Below are 24456 nucleotides of genomic sequence, written 5' to 3' on the forward strand. Positions count from 1 at the left end.
AATTTTCTGCTAACTTCAGTCAGAGGCAGCATTCTCACACAGCACAGAGCACAGTGATCAAATGATTTTTTTTTACTTTTTCTCACAGGTCACCCAGAAGGTGATGGGGAGAGATAATTCCACATCTGGAGGGGGCTTCATCTTGGTGGGCTTCTCAGAGCATCCAGGGCTAGAGAGGATTTTATTTGTGTTCATCTTGATTTTCTACCTTCTAACCCTCATGGGCAATGGGACCATCATTCTCATCTCACACCTGGACCCCCATCTCCACACCCCCATGTATTTCTTCCTCACTCATCTCTCTTTTATTGACCTTGCTTTTGTGACCTGCATCAGCCCTCAGATGTTGTTCAACCTTTGGGGACCAGACAAATCCATAAGTTTTGTTGGATGTGTGATCCAGCTTCTCATCACCCTGGGTCTGGGGAGCACTGAGTGTGTCCTTCTGGCCATGATGGCCTATGATCGCTATGTTGCTATCTGCCAGCCCTTGCATTATTTCACCCTCATGCCTCCACAGCTGTGCTGGGCACTGGCCAGCATATCCTGGTTTCTTGGTTTCAGCAACTCTTTGATCCACACCCCTATCACAATGACCCTTCCCAGATGTGGGCACCTCCGGATAAACCATTTCTCTTGTGAGACACCCCCAGTGATGGAGCTGGCCTGTGTGGACACCACAAATTACAAGAAGGAGATTATGATCCTAAGTAGCCTCTTCCTTGTCTTTCCTCTCTCACTGATCTTGGTCTCTTATGGACATATTGCCTGTAGTGTGTTGAGGATAAAGACATCTGTGGGGAGACAGAAGGCCCTTGGGACCTGTGGCTCCCATCTCACGGTGGTGTCCATTTACTACAGTACTCTCATCTATGTGTACGTGATTCCAAAGACAAAGCTCTCTCATGATGTGACCAAGTTTGTGGCACTGCTATATAATCTGATTCCAGCTTTGATGAACCCAATAATCTACACTTTGAGAAACAGAAGTGTAAAAGATGCAGTAAGAAATCTGTTGATGCAGAAAGCAAAAACGGAGAAATAGGTTTATCCTCAATTCACTCTTTTAAAAATTGGAGGAACTATCCAAAGAACCTTGCTGAGAAGCTGTTGATTTGGGGTTCAGGTTCAATAATGAGATAGGTAATGACTTCCTATATAACCTTAGTAAATTCACCCATCCTGTCTCTGATTTCCTGTCTTTCTTATAATACTGTCTTTGATGGATATTCATTGCTATTGGGGGAAGAAATATATTTCTCTCTGGTGATAAATAAATACAGCCAAGACAAACCCCTAAAATTTGTGAATATCTTTAGGTTCTGCTCATTATTTGCTGGTTACAATTCCAATTGTTTTATTGTTCAGCATCACCTCTTTCCTACATCCTATTTTGTTTGTCTTCATGAACTATTTGGGTGCCTTTTGAAAGCTTTTATGAATGGACTTATTATGAAAAAGTCATGGTTTTATCAAAGATACACATATACAGAGCTTGAAGAGCTAACTAATTCTCTAAAACACACTAAAATGAACAGGAGACTCACCTTCCAACTGATTTTCTTTATTTCAACTCTGTATTTCCAAATCTTTTTGTATTTACCTCAGCATACCCATAAAAACTTATACTAGTACTTTTGATTTTTTCAGTTTTAGGCATAATCTTTTGAAACAACAGATGTGAATTTAGTTATTCCCTTTCCCACTCTATCCACATTTGTGCACACTCTCCACCATCCAGCAGAGTTACAATCTGAACTGGGTTTGATCAGTGTTCATGTTTATATTATTATGACTCCAAATGAACTTTAGAGATCAGCTAGTTGGTGAATTATAATTATTCCACCAATCCTGCAAAATTGGTTTTTTTCCAGTAGTTATAAATTATTTTGCATTTTTTAACTTGCTAGTTTCTCAATACAGGATTTGCCAAGATATCAACCTCCAAGTTTCTGTCAAATGTCCGAATACTTTAAAAATATGGTCATTCTTTTTAACTGTTCTGCAAGTTCTTCTCTTTGGAGAAACTCTTCTAGTGGCTTCTGACTTGCCCTAGTCTCTGTTGGTTGCCCTCTGAGTCAAGTGGGCAGCTGTAATCCCAAGAGCTCTGCTTCTTTCTCATTTCACTTCCTGGTTTTGGTGGAGCTATCTCCCATAGTTTCCCTGGAAAGAATATAAGGAAAGCAAATTTTTTGAGACCCCTATGTCTAGAATATGTACCCTCATTCTTTTTTTAAAAAGAAATTTCACCATTAACCGATGTATATGTGTCCAATTCAGTATCATTAATTACATTTGCAATGTTGTGCTCCTATCAACATCATCCATTAGCAAAATTTTTCATATCGGCCAAAAAAATTCTATACTCAATAAGCTGTAACTCTCTAGTCTTCTTTCCCTTCCATCTCTTATAATTTCTATTTTCTGTCTGAATGAATTTGCTTATTCTAAATGTTTCATATCAGTGGATTGATATATTATTTGATCTTTGTTTCTATCCTAATGTTTTCAAGTCTCATCTGAGTTGTAGCAAGTATCAGATCTTCATTCCTTTCTGTGGCTCAATAATATTTATTCACATGCACATAGCTTTTTTGTTTATCCGTTCATCTGTTGGTAAATACTTGGGTTGTTCCACCTTTTGACCATTGTGAAAAGAGATGCCATGAATATTGGCATAAAGGATCTGAGTCCCTCCTTCCGTGCTTTTGGGTTTCAGTGGATTAGGTGCCAGTCAAGCCAACTGGTTCAGGATTTTCTTTGTTGGAAAATTTGTGATTGCTGATTGAATCACTTTATTTCATATAAACCTGTGGAGATTGTTATTTGCTAAAAGTATAACTACTTTTTACTTAGAGAGATTGTTGGTTTACAGAAAAATCATGCAAAAAATTCATAATTGTCATGCACTGAACTAGCATTAATATGTTCATTAAATATTTTACATTATAGGAGTTTTAGGTTTATGAAATAAATTCAGCATTCCCATGTACCGCGTATTGTTTATACTTTGCAGGAGTGTGTTAACAAGTGATGATAGAATACTAAATGTGTACTGCTAACTATAGTCCAACGTTCATATTCAGTAGATTTTCTCTCCAAATATGACCGTATTATTAACAACTTGTATTAGTGTCTTACTTTGGTTATAATTCATGAAAGAATATTTTTATCCATGTACTATTAACTATACTCCATCACTTAAAATAAGGTTTATGGTGTTATAGAACCCTATGATTTACCTTTTAATTTTTATTCTAGTAATATATAGATGACATAAAATTTCCCCTTTTAACCATATCCATACATATATAATTCAGTGCTGTCAGTTGCATTCACAATAATGTTCTATCATCACAACCATCCATTTCCAAAACTTTACAGTTAACGTGCATAGAAATTCTGTCCAAATTATGCATTAACACCCCATTCTCTATACAAAATCCAATGCACTAGAAACTAAACAAATATTTATAGAATGCATAAGATTAACCTCCAGAATGACCTCTCAACTCTATTTGAAATCTCTTAGCCACTGATACTTTATTCTGTTTCATTTCTTTTCCCCCTTTTGGTCAAGGAGGCTTTCTCAATCCCATGATGACAGAATTGAGGGTCATCCCTGGGAGTCATGTCCTACATTTCCAGAGAGATTAAACCCTTGGGAGTCATGTACCATGTAGGGGGGAGGGTAGTGAGTTTATTTGCAGAGTTGGCTGAGAGAGAGACTACATTTGAGCAACAAAAGAGATTTTTGGGGGTGACACATAGGAGTAGTTGCAAGTAGGCTTAGCTTTTCTTTGCCGGATTAAATTTCATAAGGGCAAGCCCCAAGATTGAGGGCTTCACTTATTAAACCAGGAATCCATAATTCTTGTCAGAATATCAAGAATTCCCCAGTTGAGAAGTTCAATATATCTGCCTTTTCCCCCAGTCACTCAAGAAGTGACTCAAGAAGTCACTCAAGAAGTCACTCAAGAAGTGACACTGCAAATACTACATTAACCTATACAGAATAACAAGATTTCATTCCTATTCAAGGTTCCATGACCTTACGGTGTTTGGATAGGCTGACCACACATGTAACATTACATGGTGTGCAACAGAGAATATAAATTTTGTACCAAATAAACATCTCTTAAATGACAGTTAAACTCAGGTATAGATGTGACTGCTGGAAGAGCTTGCAATCTAGGAAACTTTACAATAAGTCTTATTGAACATTGTGCTCTCCTGCATCATCAATTGCCCTATCTCTGCCATGTTCCATCCCCTGATAACCTAGGATCTCAAATTCAATTCTCAGCATTTGCTCATTATACTTAGTTTATATTAGTGAAGCCTTACAATATTTGTCATTTTATTCCTGGCTTATTTCACTCAACAAAATGTCCTCAAGTTTCATTCACATAATTGCATGCCTCACAAGTTCATTCCTTCCTGCAGCCACTCAATATTCCTCTGTGTGTATACACCACTGTTCAACTGTTTATGTAACGTTTGCCCTCCTCCATCCATTGCATATCATAAATACCTCCACCTTTCTTCTTTTTGATGTAAGCATTTGGGACTATAAATTTCCCTCTGGGCTCTGCCTTCACTGCATTTCGTAAATGTTTATATATTGTGTTCTCATTGTCATTCATTTCAAGATATTTCCTGATTTCTCTGGTGCATTTTTCATAGTCTTTTTGATTGTTTAAGAGAGGAGAAAACATATATCAAATTAGTTTCAATTCATTGTTTCAAAAATATAGAGACACTGTACTATGGAGAAATGAACTCTTCTTTGGTAGATGACGAAGGACTTATTAGTAAAAGAAGAGAGGGAGAGTGTTGTAGGCCTGATGACTCCTCAAGCAGGGGGTATTTTTTGCTAATTGTTTTCTTACCAAAGTAATGGATGTACACTATTCCCAGTCCTTTGAAACCAAAGGCAGCTGGTTATGAGCAGAATTACAAGGATTGCTGTACTGATCATACACACTGGGTAGAAGGAAGCAAATGAGCACCAAGATACACCCTTGTAATCTCAGCCTTGGTTAGAACTGGACCCTTATCTATTGAAACATTCTACCTAGAATCATAAGAAAAGAAGGAAAACAGTAGAAAGTAGGATACTAATGGTACACTTTTACCCCCTAGATTTCTAGGGGCAGTTTCCACATTATCGCATTTAGTCCTTTCCAAATGCTCTGAGGGGTGTGATATATCATCTGTACTTTCAGATAAGGGAACATCAGATCTAAGGCATTGAGTGTTTTGACGTAAGTCACCAACAAGTGCACAGAAAGACTTGGGTTTGAATGAAGGTCAAATCATTCCTAATCAAGTGATGTCCTCTCTAAAGAAGAGGAGAGTAAGAAAAGGAAAAGAGTGGAAAGAATGGAACTGAATAGTGGAATTGACAATAAAATACATTACTTAGGTGTAGTTAGGGGCTCCAGTGAAATAACACATTAATTCATGTTCTTCATAAGAGGCATTAAATTGTCTTTTGTTAACTGGACAGGTCAAAGTCTATGGGGAGTTCCAACATCTGTTTTGAAAAAGGCTTTCCAGATGGGCCTCAACTGAGTCACACCAGTTTTGTCTTTATTTTGATTTTCTACTCCCTAACTCTCTTTGGCAACGCAACCATTTTCATTGCCCTTCACCTGGACCTTTCATTGCACACACCCGTGTACTTCTGTCAACAATCCTTAGACCTGTACAAGTCACCAGGAGCTAAGTGGAGTGTCAGGATTTGAATCTGGGTTGCCTTCTTCCAAAGCCTACCTATCTAGCCTCTTCCAAAGAATCCATACTTTACAGTTCAAGTTACCAACCAACAGAGGAGACACAATCTTCATAGAACAAATGCTTTTCCTTCTGAATGTTGGACATACAAAAATTCTTGCATCCTAGTATGAGAATCAAGTTCTAAACAATTCAAACACATGGATTAACCTAATGGAGAAAAAGGGATTATCTGAACTAGAAGGGCATAATTTAATAAAAATTATGTGGCAAATGTGTTATTCTTTCATTAGGCACACAGAGAAAATTACCACTCAGTTATATTAAATGGAGCATACCCCACACTCAAACAATTTTTAAAAAGTGTCTGGTATGTTAGACATAAACAATCATTGCTCTTTGGAAGTAAGCTCCCATGGGAGGCAAATGCATTCTCGTTAGGATCCTGCACCCCATGGGTCTCCTTGCACCTTCTCATCCATGCATGGGGTGGGGAGCTGATTGATCTCCAGAGACCGTATGTCCCTGCAGCTAGGCCAGAACCAGCAAGTGATACCTGGTTCCCAATATTGCCCATCTAAGAGAGGAATCAAAAGTGAATTCCCTGCATGGAGCAGTAGAATACTGACAGCATAACATCATTTTCCCTTTTTCTTTCAGAGACTAGCTGGATGCCATTTGAAATCCATTGTCTCCTCTCTTTACCTGCTAAATATCCTTAATGGAGTTTTCACTAAAACTAATGGTACATGAAAGACATAAAATTGGGCTTATCTATTGAAAGGAGAGAGAGATGGGAGAGAAGAGGCTGTGTAGGATTGGCTCCAAAGAGAAAACTGAAGGGATGATTTAACAAGGAAGAAAGAAAAATAACTTAGAAATATTTCAGGGAATACTATGTTACTGTAGGCTTTAAAACATTTCTGGACTCTATTGCTTATTTCATGTTTTTAAAAAGTCATTAGTTTCACTATATAACTTGTAATTAAAATCCATAGGAAACTCCCCCAAAGGTTGGATGCTTACTTAAGAAATAGTTCAGGGCTGTGTGTGGGGTTGGGGGCTTCTTTTAACTGCGGAAAGGAAGAGTCAGGTACACCCATCTGAGAACTAGCAGCTGAAGAGAAGATCCTGCCCTCACGGAGGTGGTGGTGGTGTGGGTGAGTGCGTGTGTATTTGGGGAGGGAGGGATGACAGTGCGAGTGCACACACATGTAGTCAGGGGCGAGCGCTCAGAGGCCCCGGGTGACACCAGTGACTGAGCAGCAGGAGGAGGCCTGTGTCCAGCACTAACCCCACTCATCCTCACTGCACTCTCCATGCTTCTGTACACGCGGGAAGGTGACTGAACGCTCCCCAGACACTCTTCATGCGTCCCGGTGTCCACATGTGCCTCTCCATTCACCACAGTGTGAGACAGAGAACGACTAAGGAGAGAGGAGTCGGATATGTGTGCATGGGGTCCTCACCCATGTCAGAAACTATTCAGGGTATTTTGAAGTATTTTATGTTTCTTTCTAATTCTTTCTGGGACTGATGTGAGTGCTGGGCCATAGCATTTCCTTTATTGCAACCTACCCATGTTTAGTGTTTCTGCTTTTTATACTTTATTTCAAGGACATGTTCTGTTTGAAGGGCAATTTTATTTAACAAGGATGTGAGGAAAGAGAGAAATATCCATAAAAGGATATTTTGTTATATTTTTAAAGCTATTATTCGTGGTGAAATGGTAGTTCCACTGTTCCTTTGCTCCTTGGAAATATTTTTTTTCTTCTTTGTGTCCTTTACTGTTACTTGCATTTCCTCTAGCTTTGAGCATGATTTTCTCACATTATTTTTTACAGGCTCCCTGCTAGTTCTTTTCTGTTGCTCATCATTGAAGGATAAGTGTTTTTCACCAACTATTTGCGTGAAGTTTCATTGGATTTTTTCTTATATTTTATATTTTATTTTTTCTTACATTTTCTTACACTTTCAAGTTATTTGTGTATTTGTTTACCCTTTACTTCTCCCCAGCTGAGGGACAGAAGTTGTGGGGCTCATCAAATAGAAACATTCTCTTCCTCTCTGACACTGTGACAGCCACTGTTTACAAATATGCCTTGTCAGTGTGATTTCATATTTGGCAAACTCCTCAGCTTTTAAATCCATTCTTTGCCAACAGCCTCTGCAAACATTACCTACACTGCAAGCAAGGAGTTTAGGTTTTACACCTAAGGGTATACTCCTCGATTTTGAGAAATGTCTTTCTTTGCAGCTTTCTGAGATCTGTAGCTGCAGAATAATTTTTTCAAGCAACATTTTTTTCACTCCTTCCTACATACAGTATTCAATCCCATCATCTCTGGCAGCTCTTCTTCAAATTTTTGCTCTGAGGTTTTAGCTAATTCCTAGGTTTGTTAAAATGAACACTAAATTTGTATTTCTAATACTGCATGCTACTTTTCTGATTTTTGTTAATAGGAAAGGAAAATTCTGATTTATCCCATGATATCAAATCTCCTCTTTATGTTGAGTTCCATTTCCAGTGGTCATTCACATTCAGTTTTAAATTCCCTTTCTAAACACCTGCCTTCTCCTGTGAGATGGGAGTTCAGAGTTGGGGGTGTAAACTGTGTCCAGGAAGAAAGTGTCAGAAGTAATCTTTACCCTGAGCAAACAATACTGGATTAATAGGGCATCCAAATCTTCAACTTTGCCTTGATTAGAACTGCTTATAAACACCTGGAAAAGGAAACAATAGATAAGAAAAACTTATTCATATATATGGGTCTTACTGGGAGACATAGTGACCATTACACCTTAAGAAGAAAGTGTAAAATTACATTTAATTTAATGTGATTTCCTGTCCTCATTCACAGTAACTTGTCCCCATATCCCTCAGGTGATGTGTGTATCCTATGCAAATTATACATTACACAATAAGTATAGAAATGTATTTATTTGTTTTTATCTATCATAGTTTAGTTTATTTAGGCTGATGGCAATATGAACTCAAAACAGACACTGACGGGTGAAGGAGGAGGAGGTTTGAGAGTGTGAGGATGACAAAGTGTGCAAACCAGACACTGCTCAGGTCCCGGGAGCTAGAGTTCTGCTACCAACTTCTTCATGAACCTCTACTCAATCTTCTCAGGTCATTATTATAAGTTTTCATCAATCTTATAACTAATTATTTCATTATGGAAACAGCTTTTGAGTGTCTAGTCAATGAAACATACTATGAAGATCACTCTGGAAAAATAAAAAAGGTAAGACAGTGGGGGTTCTCCAATTGTGGTCCCCCAAAAGCAGCACCAGCATGTCCTGGGACTTGTGAGAAATGCAATTTCTTGGTTCCCAGCTCAGACTTCCTGATTTAGAGACTCTGGGGTTAAGGTCTAGCAATCTAGGTTAGATGAGACAACACGGCGATCCTCATACACTCGTGTGAGAGCCACTGTTGTACTGATGTCATACATGTTTCTTCCCCAGTTTTCTGTATAAAAAGTGGGCCACTGCAGGGATTGAATGAGTTCACTCTGGGAAGATTTTAATATGCAAAGTGATATATATATATTTAGTCATTGTATCTGTCATAAAAGGGGGCAAATTGAAATGGGAATTGCTGAGATTTCAGCATTATCTTTATATAATTTGATTGGGGAACCATCAATTAATTTTCCATCAAGACCATCGTCCACTAAAGGTCACCAGTCTTGGAAATTGCTGTTTTCAGTTTGGAGCAGGTTTTCCTTTCTGGTTGTGGGTTCAGGGGAAATACAACTTTCAGTCTTCCACTGACTTATTTTTATCCAGATGTAATAAGCATAAAACACATATCACTGCAGCTCTGAGGAAGCGGAGAAGTCATAAGTAGGGACACTGAGGGGAGAGCGGGTTCACTCTTACTCTAGCAGAGAGCTGGGATCAGCAGGATGAATATGTCAGCACCAGACTCCGTCTTTTCCTCTCTCTGTGGGGCTCTCTCTTTGAGTCACGTCCGTCTATCAGAAACATAGATTTCTCCTAACCTGGGGCCTGGTGAGGGTCACCCTCTTCACTATATCTTAGGAAATTTCCACCTTAAGTATAAGCAAATATATTCATCTCACTGGGATGTTGATGACGTGATTGACGTTTAGTTGACATTTAGGTATAGGACACAGAAGACATAATTTAGGATTTATACAATATGAACTTATGAAGGACAAAGCATTGAGGAGCTCTAGGCACTTAGGGACATGAGTCTAACTAAGGAATTAGGGCTCTGAGAGAAAAGTGGTGAGAGAATTCTGCTATGACACAATTCAAGCAAGATTTTGTTACCATTCTCTTCTACCCATGTCATTTTCTATGTCTAAATTTGTCCTGTTTTCCAGCTGTATCTTGCTGGGCAAAGGGAAGGGAAAACAAATTAACAGGCATTTCTACTAAATGTCATCAGAGACAGCATTCTCACATCAGAAACAGAGCACAATGGTCAAATGATTTTCTTTTTCTTTTTCCCACAGGTCACCCAGATGTTGATTGGGAAAGATAATTCCACATCTGGAGGAGGCTTCATCTTGGTGGGCTTCTCCGAGCAGCCAGGGCTAGAGAGGATCTTATTTGTGCTCATCTTGATATTCTACCTTCTAACACTCATGGGCAATGGGACCATCATTCTGGTCTCACGCCTGGACCCCCATCTCCACACCCCCATGTATTTCTTCCTCACACATCTCTCTTTTATTGATCTCATTCATGTGACTTGTATCAGCCCTCAGATGTTGGTTAACTTTGGAAGGCCAGACAAATCCATAAGTTTTGTTGGATGTGTGGTCCAGCTTCTCATCACGGTGGGTCTGGGGGTCACTGAGTGTGTCCTTCTGGCCATGATGGCCTATGATCGCTATGTTGCTATCTGCCAGCCCTTGCATTACTTCACACTCATGCCTCCACAGCTGTGCTGGGCACTGGCCGGCATATCCTGGTTTCTTGGTTTCAGCACCTCATTGATCCACACCCCTATCACCATGACCCTTCCCAGATGTGGGCACCACCGGATAAACCATTTCTATTGTGAGACACCCCCAATGATGGAGCTGGCCTGTGTGGACACCACAAACTACAAGAAGGAGATTATGATCCTAAGTAGCATCTTCCATGTCTTTCCTCTATCACTGATCTTGGTCTCTTATGGGCGAATAGCCCATAATGTTTTGAGGATAAAGACATCTGGTGGGAGACAGAAGGCCCTTGGGACCTGTGGCTCCCATCTTACGGTGGTGTCTATTTTCTACAGTACTCTCATCTATGTGTACATGACTCCAAAATCAAAGTCCTCTCAGGATGTGAGCAAGTTTGTAGCACTCTTATACAATCTCATTCCACCTTTTATCAATCCTGTAATCTACACTTTGAAAAACAGAGATGTCAAGGAAGCAATAAGGAAGCTGGTGATGCAGAAACAAAAAGAGAAGACATAGGTTTTTCTTAGACTCCACTCTGATAAAGAATTGGAGGAAATTTCCCAAAGAATGCTTCCTGTGAACATATAGATTTGGGGTTGAATATTGCTTAGATAACAACTTGCTATGCAATCCTTATAAATTAGTGCATCTTCTCTCTGATTTCCTGTCTGCTTTAAAATTGTGACTTTCATGGCTATTCATGTTTATTGGAGGAACCAGAATATTTGTAGAATGTACACAAATAAATTTCTAGTTAATAAATTGTGGTGATACAGGAATCAAAGTATGGGGTTGCTATATGGCCCTACAGCACAATTATAGGGTATATACTTGGAAGAACTGAGAGTAGGGTCATGGAGATTTGCACACTGGTGTTTATGGTGGGAGTATTCATGATTCATAATGGATGGAGATGGCCTAAGGGTACATCGAATGATGAATGGTATGGCGATCTGTGGTGTATACATACAATGGAGTATCAAGTGTCTACAAGAAGGAATGAAGTTGTCAGTTATGCAACTAGGTGAATCTTGAGGACAGTATGTTGAGTGAAATGAACCAGAAATGAAAATACAAATATTATAACTTCTTACAAATATGGACTAATTATAATGTGCAAACTCTGAGAATTGAATCTGAGAGCATAAGTTTTTGGGGAATGGCTTATGGTAAAGTTTCTTATGTTGTAAGCTCCCACAGCAGTTACATCTATTCCTGAATTGTAATGGTTACTTCTAAATTCTGAAATGCTGAGTTTTTTGTTTATAACCTGGTTGGTCCCTGGAACTTTGGATATATCTGTGACACCTAAGTCTCAGACAGATTTTGGAAGCTATGAATGTCAGCATTACTTTGTATAGCAACTGTTAAAGAAGCTGAAAATGTGATCAGTCTTCATAGAGATATGAACAAAATGGACTTGTTTAAGACTAAAGTAAATCTGACTAAAGGGTAAAGGATGATATTGACAGTGTTTTAAAACTTCACCTTCTGTGTGGGGCCAAAGGAAGTGGTGTTTATTTGGTGCCAAATCTATATTTTCTGTAGCACACTATATAATTTAACTTGTACAGTCAGTTTATAGAAATAGAATAATTTCATAGAACTTTGAATATGGAGTGAGATCTGGTTGGCTTGTACAGGTGAGTGTGAAGCCCCAATATATCCCAGGGTAATTTGGGCAGAAAATAAAAAAAATATTTGCCCAGTCCTCCTGAGGGACTGGGGAAAAATGTGGGAATAGTAAACTTCCCCACCTGTGGAATTACCAATATTCTCACAAGCATTGGGTCTTATCAATTTCAAAGGCTGAGCCCTTGATCTTGTGGCTTGCTCTTATGAAGCTTGTTACTGCAAAGGAGTGTCTAAGCCTACTTATAGCTGTGCCCAAGTCAACCTTGGAAAACCTTTTTTTGTTGCTCAGATGTTGCCTTTCTTTCTAATTCAGCTCTTCAGGTAAACCCATTGCCCTCCCATCCCCCTACATGGGACATGTCTCCCAGGGGTATAAATCTCCCAGGCAAAAAGGGACGTGACTCCTGGGGATAAGCCTGGACCCAGAATCATGGGACTGAGAGAGCCTTCTTGACCGGAAGGGGAAGAGAAATGAAACAAAATAAAGTTTCAGACACTGAGACATTTCAAATGGAGTTCAGATTTCATTCTGGATTTTACTCTTATGTGTTATATAGATATCGCTTTTTAGTTCTTAATGTATTGGAATAGCTAGAAGGAAATACCTGAAACTGTTGAACTGCAACCCAGTAGCCTTGATTCTTAAAGATGATTGTATAAGTTTGTAACTTACACGGTGTGACCGTGTGATTGTGAGAACCTTGTGGCACACACTCCCTTTATCCAGTGTATGGACAGATGAGTCAAAAAATGGGGACAAAAATAAAATCAATGTCAGGGTGAATCTGGGGAGTGGATGTTTTAGGTGTTCTTTTTACTTTTATTTTTATTCTTATTTCTATTTTTTTGCAGCAGTGAAAATATTCAAAATATGATTGTGCTGAATGCACGATTATGTGATATTACTGCAAATAATTGATTGCACACTTTGGATGATTGTATGGTATGTGAATTACCTCAATAAAATTTAATTTTAAAACTTGTGGTGGTAAATAAACCTAAGAGAACTCCCTAAAAAAATGTGAATTTATTTTCTAGTTACATTTCCAATTTTTTTCCTTGTTCCATACTATCTCTTTCCTATTCCTATTTCCATCAAATCCATATACTGTTTGTGTGCCATTTTGTCACATTTTATGTGAATGATTTACTAAAATGTTTATCTTTATCAAAGGTCTACCTGCTTAGAGTAAGAAAAGCCAACTTCTTGTATAAAGCAAAGCAAAATGAACTCATTTCCCCCTCACTTTCCTTTATTTCAATAGCCATAACTTACAACTCTTTTAATTCTCAAATCTTTGTATTTACCTCAGAATCTCAGTAGTACACATTTATTTGTACTTTACTCTTGATTTCTCAATTATAGGCATTATCTTTCCAAATGGCAAATGTGAATTCAGTTCTTCTCTTTCCCATCTCGCTTCTTACGTGTACATTCTGCATCATCCCGTCAGCTGCAGTCTGATCGGGGATTGATCAATGTTCAGTGTTACCATTATTATGACTCCAAATACGCTTTAGAAATTAGGTACTTGGTAAATTATCATTATTCCACCATTACTGTAAAAATGATTGTTTTTCTTGCAGTTATAAATTATTTTTTATTTTTTATCTTGGTAGTCTCTAAATGCAGAAGTTACCAATAAATCATGTTAGATATTCGGAAAAGTCTTCATTTCAGATAAACTCCTGGAGGCTTCAGAACTTTTCCTGTCTCTATTGGTTTCCTTCTGTGTCGAGCACACAACTGTAATTCCAATGTCTTTGCTTCTTTCTTAATTCACTTCCTTGTTTTGGTGGAACTGTCTCCTCTTGCTTCCTGAGAAAGGATAAATGGGAAGGAAATTTTTTGAGACTTTCTATGTCTATAATGTTTTAAAATTTGCTACCATTTAACCATTTATGTGTGTGCAATTTAGTGTTATCAATTACATTTAAAATGTTGTGCTACCATCATCACCAACCATCACCTCAATTGCTGCTTGGGAATGAGCTCCTGTAGGAGGCACAGGCCTTCTCCCTGGGAACCTGCCGCCCTCAGGTCTCCTTGGGCCTTCTCATCTGTCTCAGAGGCTAACTGATAAACAGATTGTGGGTCCCTATAGCTATGCCAGAGCCAAGGCAACAGCTGTTTCCCAGTTTTCCAAGTTGCCTGTCTGAGAGAGCAATCGGTGGTAATTTCCCTGCATGGAGCAGGATAATTTTTAAAGCACAGCACCATTTGCCCTTTTTCTTTTAGAGGCCAGGTGGATACCATATTGGAAATCCATTGCCACTTGTCCTCACCATACTAAACCTCCTTAATGGAGTTTTGACTAAAACTAATGCTGTGTGTGTAACACTTAAAATTGGGGCTTATCTATTGAAAAGAGGGAGAGATGGGAGAGAAGAGAGAAGAGGTTGTGTAGGATTGGCTCTAAGGAGGAAAACTGAGGGATGATCTGATAAGGAAGAAAGAACAAGAACTTAGAAATAGTTCAGTGAGTACTAGAAAATGTTACCGTAGGCTTTAAAAATTATTTGACTTTATAGCATTTAAGTTTTTAAAATGTCATTAGTTTTACTGGTATTATCTGTAATTAAAATACAAAGGAAACTCCCCAAAAGGTTGGGTGCTTATTAGGAGATAGTTCAGATGTGGAGGGGGCAGTGCTTTTAATTGAAGGAAAGAAGAGTGAGATACACCCAGAAGATTCCTACCCTCAGAGAGGAGGTGGTGTGGGTGAGTGCTTGTGTATTTGGGGTGGGAGGGATGATCGTGCGAGTGCACACACATGCACGGGGTGATCTCTCAGAGACCAGTGTGACACCAGGAGACTGAGCCGCAGGAGGAGGCCCCATGTCCATCACTAATCCCCCTCATCTTCACTGCAGTCTCCATCCTTTTGTATGTGCAGGAAGGTGACTGAACTTCTCTCCCCGAGAACTGTTCGTGCATCCCAGTGCCCAGATATGCATCTCCACTAAATACTATGTGAGACAGAAAACTATTAAGGGGAGAGGAGTTGGATTTGGGTACATGGAGTCCTCACTGCTGTTGAGCACTCTTCTGGATATTTTGAAGGATTTTGTGATTCTTTCTAGTTCTTTCTGGGATTGATGTGAGAGCTGCGCAATGGCACTTCCTTTATTACAACTCCCCCCTCATACTTAGTGCTTTTCTTTTTTATACTTTAACTCAAGGGCTTGGTCCATTTGAAGGGCAGCTCTATTTAACAGGGATATCAGGAAAGAGAGAAATATCCAGAAAAAGATGAAAACAATAGAAAATACAATACAAAAGATTCAGAGGTGATTTGATAGTACTCAGCATGCAAATATTATTAGGTACATATGGGATCACTGGTTATCTTTATCATCTTGCTACTGGAAGAGATAACCTTAAGCTAAAGTGTGTAGTTTGTAGTGGACACAGCAAATGACTTCTTAACCATCAGGGTGACGTGACCCTGAAACAATCATAAAGAGCAACCATTGGTGGTGAAGTGCATCGAGCCTCCAGGTTGACCACAGTTTGCCCAGGAAAGTTCCTCCCCCTCTTCAAGGACAAATTATCACAAACAATGCTTCAGTGAACTGCCTTCTATATACATCACTTTGTTCGTCTGTGAAGTATATGTATACACTAAATTTTTGGAAGTCAAAATTGTTGATTCACAGGATTTGTCATTCATAATTTTGATAAATATCATAAATTCCTCTCAGTAAAATTTGTTCTAATTTGCACTTCTCCTCTCTACAAACTGAAAGAGTGGCGCTGAAGAGTAGATTAAATTTGCATTACTCTTATCATGAGTGAGATTGGGGTCTCTTCTTATGTTCAGAATTATTTACATTTCCTGTTTTGAAAGCTATTTCTTCACACCTGTTGTTACCTATTATTTTGCAATCTATGCATTTTTAGATGCTTCTTTTGTATATTAGGAAATTTAGCTCTTTATGATGTGAATTAAAAATATTTGTTCCATATGAAATAAAGTTGCACTGGCTAACAGATTTCAAGTGGAGTCAAGAGGTCACCTCTGGTGGACATTCTTATGCACCATATAGATAACCTTTTTTAGGTTTTAATGTATTGGAATAGCTAGAAGTAAATACCTGAAACTACCAAACTCCAACCCAGTAGCCTTGACTTTTGAAGACAATTGTTTAAGTATGTAGCTTACATCGGGTGACAGTGTGATTGTGAAAACCTTGTGGATCGCACTCCCTTTATCCAGTGTATGGATGCATGAGTAGAAAAATGTGGACAAAAATTAAAAGAAAAATAGGGTGGGATGGGGGGAATGCTACGGGTGTTCTTTTTTACTTTAATTTTTTATTTTTATTCTTTCTCGTATAAGGAAAATATTCAAAAATAGATTTGGTGATGAATGCACAACTATATGAAGATACTGTGAACAGTTGATTGTTCACTGTGGATGATTGGATGGTATGTGAATATATCTCAATAAAACTGAAACTGAATTACAAAAAGTATTTGTTCCAGTTTCCCATTTTTCTTTCTTTTTTGAAAGGCCTTCTTCCTTGCAATGTCAGCAAAGAAGTCTATCATGGTTTCTTCTTCTTCTATTGTCGTTTCTTTTTTGTATTTAAAAGCTTGATCCATTTTGAGTTTATCCTGGTGTAAGGGTTGAGGTATGTGTCCAACTTGACCTTTTTTTCCAGGTGGCTAACTAGGTGATTTAACAACATCTATTGAATAATTTGTCTTTCCAGAATATTTGGTAAGATATGTGCTACACTTTAGCAAATACTAAATTTCCATACGTATTTTGGTGTATTTACGAACTTTCTTTACTGTTCCATAGAACAATCTGTTCAAGCATCTATAGCACACTGTTTAAATTATTAAGTTTTTATAATATATTACCTGGAAGGACGACTAATAGCCCCTCATTACTCTTTAAAAAAAGATTTTCTAGGCTTTTTTGTGCTTGTTTAGTTTCCACATAAACTTTAGAATGAGCTTATCCCACTCCAAAATAGAATCTTCTGGAGATTTTATTGGGATCATGTCATACTCTGGTGTTATAATTGTCTTTATTTGACTTGTATATGGTTTTTTTGGCTTGGATTCAACATTCTTTTATATTAATATAATGAACTTGCTTTTTTCTTACAGTTGCCTGGCATATCATTGATCATCTTCACTTTTTCAACTTTTTTGATTCAAATTGCTCATTCTTTACTTTGTGATCCAATCAGAAAACACTTTGACTTTTTTACAGAAGTTTAATTCATTTCCATTTATATTTATGACAGTTACGTTTTGTCCTAATTGTATTATTTTATGCAAGTCTTTGTTTTGGTAGATGTTAGACAACCTTTCACTCTGAGTATTGTTTTCACTGTGTTTTCTGTATATATGATATGTCTCAAGATAGAGAAATAAATGTTCCATTGTTTAGTTGTATAAAAATACATTTATTTAATCATATTGTATTAATAATAATTAATAGCATTAATATTAATAAATAATGCTGTATAATATTTTAAATCTTAAAAAATGTCTACATGTGTCTAGTAATGAACAATGATTAAATTAATATATTTTTCTTTTCCCTTCATGTTCATTCACCCTTCAATTTTATTTTTATGATGTCAATTTTATTAATGTTACTCTTTGTATTGTCAAATATGCTTATGACTCTGTTGCTTTGTCAGTTTTAATGACACTTTTCCACCTAGCTATTAATAATTGGAAAATCATTGTACTTACTCTATTTTGCAAGCTTTTTCCAATTTTCCTCCTCCCAAAGTGTAGTTTAAATGTTATTTCAATATTTTCAAGGCAAAAATCTTTTACATACTCTTCTGTCACTCTAGTACCCACACTCTTTCTCTTTGGTATGATAGTAAATGTCAAATACCTTGTCTGTCATTTGGATGTAGATTTTCATACCGTCTCTGGGGCTCATGGGAACAACATATCCGTAGATTTTGCATGTTTAAAGCTTCATGGGTACAAATCCTTGGGCCATACTTTTTGTCTTGAGAGTCACTACTGCCCTTGGACCCAGGCAAAGCAGGCCCTCTGCCCCGGCCCTAAGCCTCCCGGCACCCTGAGTGCCCTGACTGCTGGGAGAGCCTCCTCACGTCTCACGCCCATCACCGTCGAGGTGGGCACCAGCCTCGTCCGGGACACGCGTGGATCCCTGTCTCATCTCACCATCTGGCAGAAATGGGGCGAGAGAAAGGCTCTTTGACCCTTTGCCTTGCTTGTGGGGTCTACCAGTTGCCTTGACATGCTCTGCCCAGTGTGGTACTTTATTCATGGAAATATTTTTATTGAGACAGGGATCCCCACAAAATATATTTGCCCAGACTCAGTGCTCCCCATGTGCAAACATGTTGAGGATTTTATGGGATCTGCTTTAGGGTGTTCCAAAGTTGAATCTTGTCTTGATGTCTGAAGTCAAGTTGATTTGTTTGCTTTCACAAGAGAACTAATCCTTTTGTCCAGCTGTCCAAAGCCTTCTGTGTCTTTGACATTCACTGATTGTACCAAGGAGTATCTTAGTGTTGATGGCTCTGAATCAGTTTTCCTGAGTAAATGGTATGTTCTGCAAATCCATAGAGCCAAATCCTCTTTAATTTCAGTATTGCTTTCTAAAAGTGTATTTAAATATACACTATTTTTATTTCCTTCCTTGAGTACTCAAATCTTTCACTGCCTTCCTTTCATAGCTATTTTTCTCTCTAGACCCTTTAAACTCTTCATTATTTCTATTTCAATATATTCACTTCTCTTAATCTCTCTTCTGCGTACCTTAGTTTGTGCACCCCATTAAATTTTGTCTTCATTTCTATGATCTAACTGTTAATATTTTCCCTTTCCCTGAGTTTCCTGATCATTGCTGGGTCACAGTTCACATCCTGTTTTCTTGCCTTGTGTTTCTTGAAGTTTTGAATGTCTTCACTGTATTCATGCTTAGAGGTGATTGCTTCGTTATATTTTGGGGGGTGGTTCACAAATACTTTTATTATTTTGCTAACGGTTTTTAATCTTTTCAAGTCAGGGGAACGGAAGATGTACTTTTAAATTGCATTTGTTTTCCAGAAACAGGTATCACCTATCATCTTAACTCTTGCCTGTCAAAACATGTCACATTGATTTTTCACAATCAAGCAAGGAGATGTGTCCATAGCTATCAATTTTTATCTCGTAAGTATTCACAAAGAAAAAACATGTTTTTCTAAAAATTCACAAATTTAATCCTGAATTGAATTGCAATTACCCACAGGCCATATGAATTTTTTGTCTTTATTTTATTATCATCTGCCCATACACTGGATCCAGAGTGTCACTCACAAGGTTTTCACAATCACATGGTCACACAATAAGAGATGTATAGTTATACAGTCATCATTGAGAATCAGTGTTACTGCATTACAGTTCAACCAGGTGTCAGGTGTTCTCGCTATTCTAATACACGGGAAAGTAGAAAGGAATATCTATGTAATGCGTGAGAATAACCTCCAGAAGGACCTCTACACTCCCTTGGAAGTCTCTCAGCCAAGGAATCTTTATTTTGTCACATTTCTTTTCACCCTTCTGGTCAGGAAGGCATTCTCAATCCCGTGATGCCAGGGCCAGGCCCATCTGTGGCAGTCACATTTTGTTATATTTTTAACATTATTATTCATGATGAAATAATTGCCCCAATTTTTCTGTGCTCCTTGGCACTTTTTTTTTCTGATTTGTGTCCTCTATCTATTGCTTACATTTCCTCTTCCTTTGGTCATGTTTTCTTAAATGTTATTTTTGTGCAGGCTGTCTGCTAGCTCTTTTTCATTGCTCATCAATGAAGGATGAGTGTCTTTCAAAGCTAACTATTTGCATGAAATATGCATGAGGGACAGGCAGGGCCTCTTCGCAGGATCACGGGGTTTTTCTTGAGATCAGGGTTTTTTTGTATGTTTGTTTAGCTTTTACTTCTCCGCAACCAAAGGGGACTGAAATTATGGAGCTCATTAAATGTAAACCTTGTCTTTTTTTTTTTTTAATGTGGCTTGTCTGTGCAATTTTTACTGAGCCATCTCTCAAACTTTCCAAAGCTAAACTTTGCCATCGACCTGTGCATGAGGTCACCTACACTGCAAATAAGGTGTTTAGGTTCCTCACCTTTGGGAAGTTTCTTTTATTGTCTTTCCTGTAGAATAATATTTCCAAATATCTTCTGTTAAATTATATTTTAGTTAATCTGTTTTTCTGGGGTGATTAGCAATAATCATTTCCCCCAAATCCCTCAATGATATATGTATCCTATGCAAATATGCATATGTCTACAAGAGGTGCAGAAATGCATACACCTGCTTGTATGTATCTATTAATGGTTTAGTTTATTTCAGCAGATGTCAGTTTGCACTCAGGACACTAACAGGTGAAAGAGGAGGGTGTTTGAGAGTGTGAGGATGGTAAAGGTGCTAACAAGGCATTTTTCAGGTACTGGGAGCTAGGGTCTTCCACAAACTTCTTCATGAGTCTATCAATATTATAGTCATTATTATAATCTCATCATCAATCTGCTACTTCATTAAGGCAACATCTGTTGAGTGTCTACTCAGTGTAAGATACTATGAAGATTATTCTGGAAAAATAAAAAGGTAAGACAGTGGTTCTCTGAGTGTGCTCCCAAACAGCCTCATCAACATCCCCTGGGGACATAGAAATGCAATTTCTTGGATGCCAGCTCAGACTTACTGAATAGAGAATGTAGGGTGATACCCAGCAATTTATGTTTTAACAAATCCACATCATGATTCTCATGCACAAGTGTGAGAAACACTGTTGTACTGATGAATTATATGTTTTCCAAGGTGCTTTTTTTTTGTATAAAAGTGCACCACTGTGGGGGTTGAAGTATTCCCTAAGTGAAGATTTTAATATACGAAGTGCAATATCTATTTAGTCATTTTTTCCATCATATAAAGGGGCAAATTGAAACGGGAATCATTGAGCATTCAGCCTTCTTTTATGTGCTTTTCATAGAGAGTCATGAATTAACCTTTTAATGTCTAAACCAACATTCTTCCTAGAGGTAAACAGTCATGGAAATTGGTATTACTAGTTGGGAGCAGGGTTTTCCTTTCTGAGTGTGAGTTCGGGGGAAATACAACTCTTAGTCTTCCACTGACTTACTTTTATCCATGTATAATAAGAATAAAACAAATATCAATGCAGCTGTGAGGAAGAGGAGAAATCAAGAAGAGGGTGTGGTGGGGAAGGAGAAGGAAGATCTGGTCCACTCTTTTTGCACCAGACAATTGGTATCAACAGGATGAAGATGTTGGCACCAGACTGAGCGATTACCTTCTCCTTATCTGGCTATATCTTTCGGTCATGTCCATCTATCAGTGTCATAGATTCCTCCAGGACTGGGGCTTGGAGAAGGTCACCCCATTCACTGTGTCTTAGGAAATTTCTGCCTTTAGTGTAAGCAATTATATTGATTTTTATCTCATAGGGGAATTTGATGCTTTCATTGATGTGTAATTGACAATTAGATAAGAGTGCATGAAACACAGAACAGGTCATTTAGGATGTATAGAAGATCCTCTGAAGGACAAAGCGATGAGGAGCTCTAGGCACTTAGGAGCAGAAGCCTGAATAAGGAATGAGGGTTCTGAGGGAAAAGTGAGGAGACAGAATTGTGCTGTGTGGCAATTCTTGAAGGAACCTGTTAGCATTCTCTTCTACTCATGTCATTTTCGATGTCTAATTGTCCTAAATTGGCTGCTGTCTCTTTTTGGGCAAAGGGAAGGTAGAATGAATCAACAGGAATTTTCTACTAACTTCAGTCAGAGGCAACATTCTCACACAGCACAGAGCACAATGAACAAATGACTTTTTTTCTTTTTCTCACAGGTCACCCAGAAGGTGATGGGGAGAGATAATTCCACATCTGGAGGAGGCTTCATCTTGGTGGGCTTCTCCGAGCAGCCAGGGCTAGAGAGGATCTTATTTGTGTTCATCTTGATATTCTACCTTCTAACACTCACGGGCAATGGGACCATCATTCTGGTCTCACGCCTGGACCCCCATCTCCACACCCCCATGTATTTCTTCCTCACTCATCTCTCTTTTATTGACCTCACTCTTGTGACCTGCATCAGCCCTCAGATGTTGTTCAACCTTTGGGGACCAGACAAATCCATAAGTTTCGTAGGATGTGTGGTCCAGCTTCTCATCACCCTGGGTCTGGGAAGCACTGAGTGTGTCCTTCTGGCCATGATGGCCTATGATCGCTATGTTGCTGTCTGCCAGCCCTTGCATTATTTCACCCTCATGCCTCCACAGCTGTGCTGGACACTGTCCAGCATATCCTGGTTTCTTGGTTTCAGCAACTCTTTGGTGCACACCCCTATCACCATGACCCTTCCCAGATGTGGGCACCACCGGATAAACCATTTCTATTGTGAGATACCACCAATGATACAGTTGGCCTGTGTGGACACCACAAATTACAAGAAGGAGATTATGATCCAAAGTAGTGTCTTCCTAGTCTTTCCTCTCTCACTGATCTTGGTCTCTTATGCACATATTGCCCGTAGTGTGTTGAGAATAAAGACATCTGGGGGGAGACAGAAGGCATTTGGAACATGTGGCTCCCATCTCATGGTGGTGTCTATTTTCTATGGCACTATCATCTATGTGTACATGATTCCCAAGTCAGAGCTCTCTCACAATGTGACCAAGTTTGTGGCACTGCTATATAATCTGTTTCCACCTTTGATGAACCCAATAATCTACACTTTGAGAAACAGAGATGTCAAGGAAGCAACAAGGAAGGTGGTTATGCAGAAACGAAAGAGTAGGACATAGTTTTTTCCTAGGTTTCACTCTGTTAATGAGTTGGAGGAATTTTCCAAAAGAAATTTCCTGAGAAGCTGTAGATTTTGGGTTGATTATCAGGTTAGGTAATGACTTCCATGTAACTTTTAAATTAGCCCATCCCCTCTATGATTTTCTATTTGCTTATAATTGTGTCTTTCATGCATATTCATAGTTATTGGGCAAAGTAATATGTTTGCCTAGAATTTCTGTCTGGTAATAAATAAATCCAAAAAAGACAAGCCCCCTAAATTTGTGAATTTCTTGAGGTGTGCCTCTTATTTTCCAGTTACATTTCCAAGCTTTGCTTTTCAGTATCATCCCTTTCCTATATGCTATTTCTATTCTATCCATGTATTTTTTTTATACTTTATGTGCTAGCTTTTATTTTTTTATTGTGAACTTTAACATATATACATAACAGTGATAACATTGAATGTACCATTTCACAAGTAGTTAGAGAGCAAAACTCAAAGAATGCCATGGGTCACAGTTCCACAATTCCAGTCATTTTCATTATTGTGAAGTATAACACACATACAGAAAGGTGTCATCTCTCAATGTACAGCTCAACAAGCAGTAATATAGGTAATTTCAAAAATTGTTATGGGTTACAGCTCCACAATTTCAGTTCTTTCCTTATTGTGCAATGCAAGGTATATACAGAAAGGTGAAGACCTTCAAGTTACAAGTCAATGAGCAGCTCTGGAGCAAATCCCCAAGGAGGAATCCCATTAACATACCATAGTCACTCCCGACCATTCCCATATCATTAAGAGCACCCTCATTTTCACATCTGTACAAATTAGAATATCGTTCCCCCTTCACTAGGTTCTGACTATCTCTATCTGACTATCTTTTGTGTGCTCTTTTGTCATGTTAGGTGAATGGATTTATTAAAAAGTTTTATTTTTATCAAAATTATACATGCACAGAGTTTGAAGAGCCAATTCATTCAATAAAACATACTAAAATTAACAGGCAACTCACCTCTCCACTTATTTTCCTTTATTTAAAAAGCAATAAGTTTCAACCCTTAATTTACAACTATTTTTGTATCTACTTCAGAATCTCAAATATGCACATGACCTTCGACTCTTGATTTTTCAGTTTTAGGCATTATCTTTCCAAATGGCAAACGTGAATTTAGTTATTCCCTTTCCCACTGCATCAACATATGTACACACTCTCCATCATCCCAGCACAGTTACCATCTGAGTTGGGTTTGATTAATGTTCAATGTTACATTATTATGACTCTGAATGCACTTTAGAGTTTAGCTAGCTGGTACATTATAGTTATTCCACCATT

At 38.3% G+C, this 24456-nt stretch overlaps 2 protein-coding genes across 2 annotated transcripts; both read left to right on the forward strand.

The window, feature by feature from the left end:
• The first annotated feature begins 8921 nt into the window (after positions 1-8921).
• LOC119519736 (olfactory receptor 2G3-like) lies at positions 8922-18517 on the forward strand. Its single transcript, XM_037817488.1, has 3 exons — positions 8922-8990; positions 10233-11054; positions 18332-18517. Exons 1-3 carry the CDS (start codon positions 8922-8924, stop codon positions 18515-18517), a joined length of 1077 nt encoding a protein of 358 aa, XP_037673416.1.
• A 1800-nt stretch (positions 18518-20317) lies between these two features.
• LOC119519737 (olfactory receptor 2G3-like) lies at positions 20318-23136 on the forward strand. The gene is made up of 2 exons (XM_037817489.1): positions 20318-20326; positions 22189-23136. Exons 1-2 carry the CDS (start codon positions 20318-20320, stop codon positions 23134-23136), a joined length of 957 nt encoding a protein of 318 aa, XP_037673417.1.
• The last annotated feature ends 1320 nt before the right edge of the window (positions 23137-24456 follow it).

The sequence above is a fragment of the Choloepus didactylus genome, chromosome 24 (genome assembly GCF_015220235.1).
Source record: "Choloepus didactylus isolate mChoDid1 chromosome 24, mChoDid1.pri, whole genome shotgun sequence".
Classification (NCBI taxonomy): Eukaryota; Metazoa; Chordata; class Mammalia; order Pilosa; family Megalonychidae; genus Choloepus; species Choloepus didactylus.